This window comes from Octopus bimaculoides, chromosome 1 (genome assembly GCF_001194135.2).
Source record: "Octopus bimaculoides isolate UCB-OBI-ISO-001 chromosome 1, ASM119413v2, whole genome shotgun sequence".
Classification (NCBI taxonomy): Eukaryota; Metazoa; Mollusca; class Cephalopoda; order Octopoda; family Octopodidae; genus Octopus; species Octopus bimaculoides.
In genome coordinates this window covers 181,505,579-181,517,486 of record NC_068981.1, presented here as the reverse complement: position 1 = coordinate 181,517,486, position 11,908 = coordinate 181,505,579, and the positions used below count along the sequence as shown (strand labels likewise).

Here is an 11,908-nt window from a genome sequence, read left to right as displayed (position 1 = left end):
AACTCAATAAGCCTCTTTCTTTGTTTATTTTGGAAGCATTTTATATAAACAATTACTATCATGTGTGTTTGTATATATATATATATATATATATATAATACAGAATGGGACAAGAACTCAAAACATCCAGACAGTTAGGTGATACAAGAAAGGGACAAAACATCCAGATATACGATACAAAGAAAACAAGGACAGGTCATTCGGAGTTTTCTCTCTTCAGTTGAGATCCAGATTATCCTTGCAATTTCGGGTGGCTATTCTCGATATTGCTCCAATCTGGCCAGCCCCAAGGAAAAACTAAGCTAAGAGCGTTAGATTCCTTGGAAGAAAGCAGCGAATGTATACAAAAACAAGGACGGAAAAAATGAACAATGTTACACAAATACAATGAAAATAACAGGACATAACAACAGATGTCTTTCGACTAAGGACAAATTAAATTAAATTAAGCTGGCGTGTGTGGAAATAAGGCCTTACGGCAGGGATACAAGATTTCACAGGTACAGTGTTGCACGCACAACAGCCACAGTATTGTAAATCCATTATAGCCGATCTTACAGTCACTTTCGCACCAAATATAAGATAACTGTCAAGTTATACAATATCCGGTGCGAAACAGATTGGTAAGATCGGCTGTAATGGACCTATATTACTGTATACTCATTTGACACACACGAACACATACATATGATATTAGAATGAACAAAAATGGAAGCATTTAATATTATTTAGAGTTCGATTTCATCGAAAAAGATATATACAACTTAACTGTATTTAGACATACTACTTGCTTCGTTAGGCATTGCCTATATTTGTATTTCAACCCAAAAGAGGCTCTTACTATCCAGAGGCCCTTTTATTTATAAGGGTAGTAGTAAATTATCTCCTTTTTCTTTGATGAAAAAAAAAACACCCGTTGTTATATAGAGTTCTGTGCATGCGGTGTGTGTATGCGTGTGCGTGCATATATATATATATATATATATATATATATATATATATATATATATATGCACACACACACGCCCACACACACACATACACACACACACGCACACACACACACACACACACACACACAAACATATATTGTGTTGAGTCAAACGTTTTGCAATATTTTGTTAACTTATTTGCTTTCTTCAACAACATACAACAAAACCAGCTTAATATTCAAAGTAGAAGCCATCGTGTTGCAATGTCTGAAACCACGCTTCTGCCAGTTCTTTGATCCCATGCTGATACCAGTTCTTGTCCTTCGAAGCAAGGAACTCCTTCACTGAATTTTCAACCTCCTCTAGGATGAAGCGTCGCGAGGAGTTCCGCTCTATTTACTTAAGATTAAAAAATCCATAAAAGCAGACGGCAATATTTTGAGACCAAAACACTGACGACTACTTGGGACTAAAACAATTAGGAAAACTCAAATAGTGCCAACAGTTTTAAGTACACTTACTTGCAAAGAATAATACCATTTTTAAGAACTTCTTCAAATGGTTTCTTCCGATCAATCGGTTCTCCAAGAATGGCTTCAATCCAGTCCAAAGCCTCTTTTTCTTTCTCAGCGTTTCTCTGCGAGAAGAAAAATCGACAATTTGTTAATTCTTAAAGGTATTCTAAAAGTAGAAATAAGTCAAGAATTAGTAGGCTTACGTCGTTTGCATCAACTTGAACCAAATTGGAAATTAAAGCAAAATTATTTCATCAAATCTAAAATCTATATTCCGCTTCGTATTTTTTCATTCATAACTCTCTTCTCTCACACATGTCGTTCATTCATCAAGATCGTAATCATGTTTCCATATCAGAGAGCGTGAACAGCTATACCATCACTTTTAGCATTATAATAATCGATTATTCTCCCATGAATATCTTTATTACTACTGGCTAATCACGTGTGTCTCTACACTGGACTAATTGAGAAAGTTGTGAGGTTTTGTTCAATCACTACAGTTACAAGTTTGTATTTGGTACAAGTGATGTAAGTTAAAAACTATTTTTCTTCTTTAAAACACCCAACAAATATGGAGGGATACTGGAAACAACATAATTTGACTGACACTGAATTAGACATATAATCTGGAGAAATGTTTTGACTATTATGCCTGTAGATTATAGCGCCATGAAGTATGAGAGAGAGAGAGAGAAAGAGAGACAGACAGACAGACAGACAGATAGACAGACAAAGATAGAGAAAGAGAGACACAGAGAGACAGACTGACAGAGAGACAGACTGACAGAGAGACAGGGAGACAAAGGGACAGACAGACAGACAGACAGACAGACAGACAGACAGACAGACAGATTGAGAGAGAAGACAAAGGGGGAACGCTATTGTGTAGTGTTAAAAAAATGCTATCTTGTACTGACTTAAAATTAGTTTTCTGTAATTGAAATCTTCAATAATAAAGGAAACTTGAAAACAATATTTTGAAAAAAATATACTAAATTTAGAATTTTTAAGAATTTTCTAGATAGTGTAGACTTTAATAATCGCTTTCTTTTTGTAAATGTTGCATACTCCCAATTATGTTAATAAGCAGCATCCTTTATTATGGCATAACTACAAGGGCCGTAGATTTGCAGAGTTGACTAACATCCAACAAAACGCTTGGCACTTTTTAGTTGCCTCTCTTTACGCTATGACTTTAAACCAATAAAATAAATACCAGTCAAGTACTGGAGTTAATATTACTAACTATAAATCCAAAATGCCTGATTTTGTACCTATTTTAGAAATCGTTCATTAATATGCGCACAAATAGCCAACATTCTCTTTTAAGTTTATGACAACGAAAAGGTCTCGACGTGGTTGCTCAATTTTCTAGAAACAACAGCCAAATCTTCTTCAGATCACATTCTCCTAATTAAAAAAATTGTGGGATACATTGGATAAAGAAGTTTTAACTACTCTGTTTGAATAAAAGGCTGGAATGTTATCGCCGGAAACCTTTGATTATAAATCTGCTCGATCATTCTTTACTCATAGCTAAATAGTAATAACTACTCCGTTAATTAGCAGTATACACAGAATCTTTTTCGAACAAAAATTATTATTTATCAATGGCCATGCTTCTTCTTTGTCGTGTGCTTTGACTACAAACGTTGGTTATGATCGACCTCTAACCCCTCCTGTCCTACACAGAACGGTCCTTCAGTAGTCAGCTGTAAAAACTATCAAGTCAGTACCGTTGGTGGTGGTGGAGCGATGAAGGGTGAGGAATCTGCCCCGGGCGGTACTTTTATGAGCGCGGAACTTTTATTGTTTTCTGTATAAGCCTGTAAAGAGTATGTGAAAGTAGGGAGCGGCAGGCTCAAGGGCTGCACCGGACAACACGCCCTAGTTACGTCACTGCATCAAGTATCATCTGTCTGTCTTCTCTGGTTCGTTCTTTCTTCTTTTGAGTTTCCAGTTGTCATTATGAATTCAAACCTTCATTTTTTTCAAATGATATTCAATGCACTGAACTTGTTATTTTCTCCTTTTGTTGATTAGAACTTTACTGGTGGTTTCTGCTTGTCTAAGGACTTTAAAGTCGGCGAATTATAAGAGTCGTTAAAGCGATGGGCAAGAATGTTTTACGATATTTGTTCCGATTTGCTGCGCGCTGAGTTCAAAACCCACCGAAATCAACTTTGCCTGTTATCCTTTGGGGGTTGAGAGAATGATGTTGGATTAGTAAAACTGTTACAAGGTCAGACGAGATTTATTCTGGATTTTTGAGTTCTGATAGCAACACTGTAATGACACAGATATCATGATCAACATTGACAAAAGGAGGACCTATCTATAAAAACTTCAACGTCTGTTACTCTATTTATGTAAAGTATTATTAATGCTCGTCTGAGGAACCATATTGCTGCAGCATTCAAAAATTTTAGCTTGTTTGTTGAAGTGCCAGGTCAGATAACAAATTATGATTCCCAAAAATGGAATCCAGTAAGCATATGGAAATCTTAAACCTCGAAAGTAAATTATAATGGCATCACATCGCCTACTCCAGAATATTATATTCCAAACTAGAGGCGATGTACTTTCAAAAATGCAGCAACTGAAAAGTACTTTGGTAGTTAGCTTAGGTTGGCAAACAGCGCCGTTTTATCATCATTATCTTCATCTTCAGCATCACCACCACCACTACCACCACCATCACCATTCAATTCACCAGTACCATCACTGAGCATCTATGTGGTTTCACAACCTATTAGAAATTGTAGCTTACTCTCCTTCAAGTAACATCCAGCCGCCTTTAAAAGGAAGGAATGGCACATTGAATGAGGGATCCGCACTCTACATGTTAACTCTACTAAAACACACATACTGTCCAAAGATTAACACACACACACACATTGCTATACATACTGCACATAAGTTAATATACACACCAGGGCAGACTGAGAGTATTAAGAGCCCACGTGCGTAACTGTTTACAGGGCCCCTTTTAATGTGTGTTTTAGTAGAGTTAACATGTACAGTGCAGATCTCTCAGAGCTCCGGGCCCTCGGGCAGTGCTCGTTTGACCAACGGCTCAGTTCGCCCCTGATACACACACACACACACACACACACACACACACACACACACACACACACACACACACACTCTCTCTCTCTCTCTCTCTCTCTCTCTCCCTCTCACACACACACACGCATACGTACACACTCATAGCTCTACATATTGCTCATAAGTAAACACAGACAGTCAGTGCCTTCCCTTCATTTCCAATCCGTGCAGTCTGTTTTCCTTTTGTCCACTACGTAGCGAGACCTAGGATTCAGACCCCATTCTCTTAGTTATCAAGCTAGTGCCATGAGCGAATTGCAACTGAAACAAGCAATTTTGACGTGTACATTCTATTTATCGACTAATCTGCTTGCAGAAGACCACACCACAAATTCAGAACATCAACACAATTGCCCTTGAAACTCGTGCCATTTTCTCGAGTTATAAGCAGTTTATCGCTAAATAATCTCGGCAGAAGTTGAGCGCAGCCACGGAAAACGCTTCTGACTTCTCGCCACAAACAAGCCAGAAACGTGAGTAGAGTTGGATAAACTCACATTTAAATTTCATTCAAGACCAATTCGAGTAAGACATTAATGACTGTTGAATTTAGATACTGTAAAAGACGATCTCTATATCTTAAGTCTCTCTCCCGGTGAACATCAGAAAATTCATGTCCCGATATATTTTCGGTCTTTCGTTGAACAGATATATTATAAAATATCGCATGTTTTCTTCCTATTTACAACACACACAATCGACTTTATCCATAATAATCTTATGCCAAAGATCATGGCAATAATGAAGACCACCTCATTCTGGGACAATGGTGACTCTCCCTGCCACCGATATTATATGTACAAAGTTCGAAAGGTCGCAGTATACAAATAAATACATTCGCACACATATTCTGACACCAAAACACACACATATTCTTTGTAATTTTGGTACAAGGCTAGGAATTTAAGGGAACGCGATATGTCTATTACATCGGCTTCCAATATTTGACTGGCATCTTATTTTATCGATCCCGAAAGGATGTAAAAAAAAAAAAAAAAAAACAGTAAGGTTGCCTTCGGCGAGATTTGAACTCAGAACATAAGTAGTGGTAAAAAATGCTAACAAGTATTTATTCTGACACGCTAACGATTCTGCCAGCTCGCCGCCTTAACACGCGTTTCTGTGCATAATAAACACGTACGCATATACACAGGCACATGCCACACCGCACAAGAAAGCTTCTCGAGATTCAGATTGAGATTAAAGCCAGCGTGTGTGTGTATTATGATATTTATCGAAGGATAGACAAGTGATTGCCGCGCATACCGTTAGCTGACACGCAAATATTCTCCTTGACAGCCATTTGTATGTAATCTTTTATTTTGTTCTAAAAATAATGTAAAACGATACCTTATTGCTCAGTGGGTGGGTATGGATTTTCACCCTAGCTCACGTTGTCTTTCGAAAGACATTGTTCCATCTTTCTGATTTCAGAATATACATATATATATATGAGTTTGTGTGTGTGTGTTTGTGTGTGTGTGAAGATACACATACGCACATGCGCATGCGCACACATATTTGTATTCGCAAAGACATCGGCTGTGTACTCTTTATTTACCAACACTAGCTCTTCCAAACATCGCCATTTCTGTTGCAACCTCCATCACCATTACTACCACCACCACCACCACCACCATCAACAACAACAACAACAACATCACCAACAACAACACTACTATTACCTCATCTTCTTCCTCCGCTTCCTTCTCTCCTTCTTCTGTCAGTGCTATGACCTTAACATCTAAATCTTTGATATTAGCTATAAATATATGTACTAATTGGCAACCCCGGTTAGACAGGGTGTCAGCCATACTGTTTACCTGTAGGGCCATCACAAGTTTTTTTTTAATATAAAAGTGTTAGATATAGCTGTGTGTGTATGTGTGTGTGTGTGTGTGTGAGAGAGAGAGAGAGAGAGAGAGAGAGTTGTCTAATACATACATCAACAAGAGCAGCCTTCCGCATTCATTGAGTTTTGTGATACTTGACAGCAACAATACCTCAGTATTCAGAACTCTAGGTTGGCCCAACAATGAGAACCCTCTTCTCTCATTTACGACAGTTTGCTGAAGACAGCCGGGAGTAGTAAAATATAACAGTAATAACATATAACTGTCTTTATGTTCTGAGTTTAAATTCTGCCGAGGTTGGCTAGTGGTTGTTTACGTCTCAGCGTCTTGGCGGCTCGGCTTGAGAGACCGATAGAATAAGTACCACACTTGAGATAAGTTCTGTGGTCGATTTGTTTGACTAAACCCATCAAAGTGGCTCTCCTGCATGGCTGCAATTGAGTGAAAGAAACAAGTAAAAAAAAAAGAAAAAACAAAAGAATTGTTGCACATTTGTATTTTTTCTGGAAGCCCCTAATTTCAGAGCCTTTAGTGATCGCCTTGTTTGATTAATTTGTAATTCCAGCCCTGTTTGAAGATATTGTAATATATTTTTACGTATATTGACTGGGTGACTTGGTTATCCACGCCAGGGAATTTTAAACGATTATATGTTCCCTCAAAATGCGAGGCCTTCTGACAAATAAAGTTCCAGCCCTGTGCTGGTGCAATTCTCTCCCCTCCCACCTCTCTCTCGCACCTATCTATCTATCTATCTATCTATCTATCTATCTATCTATCTATCTATCTCTTTCTCTCATCCTGGATGTTCCACTCTAAGTCTAGAGAAACTTGAAACAACAGTGTTGCTAATAATCAATAAAATATTTAAAAGACACTTCAATCTTTATCGCTAATTAAATATGTCTCGGTAAAATATAATTGTTGGAGAAATATTAATAATTTTTTCTGGTGGTCCAAAAAATGAACTATGGTCGTTAATTGGTTAATTTAGAAAAAGAAATTAATTGGAGTAATCATAGGCCAAAGTGACATGAAAAATTGGGTTCATTTATTGTGTGGTATTTATCGACAATGAACTTTAGATAATTTAAATACACTGAAACTTTAAACTTCGACAGTCGTTAATTCATTGAAATAGTAAGAATAACTTCAATATAACCACATATGTAAAACTGGCAATCTGTCGATTACGACGACGAGTGTTCCAATTGATCCGATCAACGGAACAGATTACTCGTGAGATTAACATGCAAGTGGATGAGCACCCCACAGACCCGCGTACTCTTAATGTAGTTCTCAGGGAGATTCAGCATGACACAGAATGTGACAAAGCCAGCCCTTTGAATTACAGGTACAACTCATTTTTACCGGTCGTGTAGACTGACGCAAGGCGAAATAAAGCGTCTTGCTCAGGGACAGAACGTGCCACCGGGAATCGAACTTACAACCTTACGGTCGTGAGCTGAATACCCTAATCACCAATGATGCCCCAATCTGTGGTGTATCATACGTAACAAATATACACCACTGTCAGGCAAACTACTGTGGTTTTCATCCAAGATATGAAATTTTTTTATTGACACGCTGTGTTGACCCCCGCCCCACAAAAAATAATAACAATATATATCGGAGGGAGAGGGGAAAAAATCGTCCCGGCGGTTGCTAGTGAAAATGTTAGTTGCATTTTGGTCTTATTGGGCCTTGTCAATGACGTATACTTTCAGCCACATGCCTAGATGAAATTTGCCGCCTCCAATGTATATCGACAAGGCCCAAGAAACCGAAATACATCTAGCGTTCTCCCTAGCCACTGCTGGGATGATTTTTAAAAAATCCCCATCCGATATATTCGTTTTTAACACACCATGTCTTTAAAAGATTTATCTATTTATTTCGGACGAAGATTGCAATATCTTGCCTATCAACGGTGTATATACATTGAGTGGACACATATGTGGTTATTCTAATTTAACACTCCTCAGCTGCATACACAGACCTTTTATTTATTTGACATCGTATTTCTTTTCTTTTTACTTGCTGGGCCTGGAGGGAGGAAAAGGGCCAAGGTCCTCTGAGATACCAAACACTGACTACTTTTATTTTGACTCACGGAAACGGAAACATTCAGAATCACTTTATCCAAATAAAATCAAATAAATGTACTATTTTACGTAATATTTAGACAATTATTTTTACTCATTGATTTTATTTGCATATACATTAACACGTCGATTAAACGAGTGGGTGTTTTAAAAAGGCTATGCAATTATCCGAATTATGAAATTATGCAATTAAACGAAATCGGCTATTTGTATATAATCTCTTTTCTTCACCGGCAAAATAATCTTGTGCAATCACCTAAGCACTTTCGCTTACAATAAACATGTTTCCTCAGGTTTCGCTATATCAGTGTTAAAACATAATTACCTGAAGTCGAGAAGGGCGGAGCGCTATCTAACAGATTCACACAACGTAAATATACTCTGTTCTGCTTTTCACATCTTACTGATATTTCAGATGCTGTCAGATTATGTGACTGCGAAAATAGTCTTCGTTACAATAAATACAAGTTGTTTGTATTATCTTGTTGAGGCGAAGGGCGCCAAGTGTTAAAGTACACAGGATATGCTATATGTCATGACGTCGCCTCCACGACTCTATCAGAAGTATAGGACTCAACGAAGGGGAGAATGAAAGACTCCTTTATTATTCACTTGAAAATATAAAATCTTGCTTTTGCACAATAATCAAATATAATCCAATGCTAACACGCATACTATTATAGGAAAGTGGGTTATACATCATTAGATGTACACCTGACTTTCCTATATTAAATTAGGAATTGAACGGAACGCAGAACTCCAGACTATCAACACAAACAATATTTATTCATGGTGGAATATATACAGCTTTACTCTTGTTTGTTGAGACGTCTTCGGTGTGTGAGAACATGGTTGTTGGGACGTTGGTATATTGATGTGAGCTGTCTAGCGTGAGTTCGAAAGATGGAGAGACAGCTAGACACGTCCTTGCTCAATCGCTGGCCAGCAAGAAAGAGATCGATCAAAGCAGGAAAGCTTGGTTGTTGAATTCCACGCATGCGTGAGACTACGCATGCGCACGGCGTTACTACACTATCTAAAAGATAGTGTGTGAAACATGCTATTTTAAAGATAATTTGCATCCTTGCAGCGCATTTTGCACATTTAGCTGTACCCATGTAAAACATGGCGAGTCACAAAGTTTTCCAGCGACAAACTCTTAATATTTGTAAATGGATGCGTCCGGAACATTCTTCAGATGAGATGGCAAAACAAACTCACAAACAAAACCATTATAGAAACAGTGGAACCAGCGGCGAGCTGGCAGAAACGTTAGCACGCCGGGCGAAGATGCTTAGCGGTATTTCGTCTGTCTTTACGTTCTGAGTTCAAATTCCGCCGAGGTCGACTTTGCCTTTCATCCATTCGGGGTCGATAAATTAAGTACCAATTACGCACTGGGGTCGATGTAATCGACTTAATCCCTTTGTGTGTCCTTGTTTGTCCCCTCTTCGTTTAGACTCTTGTGGGCAATAAAGAAATAAGAAATAGTGGAACCAGCAACCTATGGAAACCCAGATCAAGATGAGGAAATGAAGTTGACAGGGACACACTCTACGAAAACCGGCTTCCAACACCAGAAGGCAAGCCCTCCGAGGACATATCATGGAAGACGCAAGCGTGGCAGACTAACAGCAGTACGAAGGCCGCAGAAATTTAAGTACTCACAGGTGGCTACACTTGGGGACAACTGCAATCCATTGCCAAAGATCGAGATGGATGGAGATCTCATGTTGGCGTCCTATGCTCCACGTGAAGTTAAAAGATTAACAAGAAGAAGCATCCATTTTCCAACAAAGGTACGGTAGATTCTTTTGTCAGCCTGCGGACATTACTCTCAATAATTTTGGTTATATTTGATCATTATTTAACCAGTCTGGTTATAGTTAATCCATATTTTATTGGTTTGCATCATTACTATTATAATTTTAGTTACAGCTAATCGCTCTTTTGTCAATCTCATTACTGCTAATCTCTATAATTTTTGTCAGTCATTTTTTTTTTGTTAGTCTGTGACATTACTATCTTTAATTTTCAGGTAATAGGCAAACTAAATCATTCATTCTTTATCAAAATAACTGGCTGACCAGTAGAAATATTTTATCCAGACCTCTCTTATCCGACAGATAACCAATTATTCAGATCTTCAAAACAAGTCATAGAACAAATTGTTGTATCTAAAAACATGGTTCTTGCCTGCGCGTATCTGGCAGTTTGTGTGCTTAGTCAGAAGGTAATAGACGGTTCGAGTTAAATAAAAGCGGGTGGGTGATTCAAATAATATCCCCACCCCACCCTGACCAACTCTAATCAGAATTATTTTTGATAACCACATTTTTTTTTGCCGTTCCTCTGAAAACCTCTTTTCACACACCACCACCACCACCACCAAACCCTGTCGCCGCCCCTATGTAAATAATGGCGATAATGCCGCTGCAGACAGTATCAGAATGTAACAGTAGGGTCAGTTATGTCGCCAGCTCTTATCTTTTATTCTCGGGAGAGAATGGAACAGAAGTCTGTCTGGCTCTGGTTTTTGTTTCCTATCTTAAAAGACTTATTGTTGGAATTTCTCCTACTGATATCGTTGCTTAAAAATGGTTTCCGTAATTAACTATTTAAAAAAGCTAGATACAATGTTGATAAACGTGTAATAATTTAATCAGATCAAGCCATAAAAGGTAATAGTTTAAGTTAACATTAATATAACTATTATTTTTCACACAGATGGTGTCTGTGAATCATAGAAGTAGTCGTTATATTGCGAAGGTGATTAGAAATAACCAACCGAAAACGAGGCGTTTATCTTGAGACTGATAAATGGATTCATTGATGCTGAAGGTGAAATAGTATCTTGTCTATAAAAAGAAGAGCAAGCTTTAGCTGGAATTTCTTTTATTTGCATATATAGATGCAACCTTCTTTTTAAGGTCAACAGTAAGGAACAATATTCTACAAATACTTGATTCTTATGTGTTTGTTTAACATTTGCCATGCTTCTTCTCCGCTCTGTAATTTAACGCCGCCAATCGTTTATATATCTAATATTTTCTGCATCTGCAAGCTTCTAAGATATCTTTCTGTGTTTTTTTTTTTTTTCTTTTCTTCCTTGAGCCCTCGACTGAACCCTATTCACCCGGTATCCATGGTATGTAAGCGACCAAGATCGCATTTCCTCTGAATGGGACGTCAGCAATTTTAAGGGGAGTGAACAAGTTGATTTCATCCACGCCAGTAGTTGACTGGTACTTTATTTCATCGACCTCTGAAGGAATGAAAGGCAAAGCTGACATCGGCGGGATTTGAACTCAGAACTTAAAGAGCCAGAAGAATTGCCGCTAAGCATTTTGTCCGACGTGCTAACGATTTTACCAGTTCACCGCTTCTAT

General features: G+C 38.0%; 1 protein-coding gene across 1 annotated transcript in view; it reads right to left on the bottom strand.

Moving 5' to 3' along the window:
* Positions 1-11,908, bottom strand: part of LOC106871716 (myophilin) — a 36,420-nt gene that overhangs the window by 2,799 nt on the left and 21,713 nt on the right. The window contains exon 2 of the mRNA XM_052972447.1: positions 1,454-1,569. Within this exon, the coding sequence (XP_052828407.1) occupies positions 1,454-1,569 (116 nt within the window). The remainder of the gene's footprint in view (positions 1-1,453; positions 1,570-11,908) is intronic.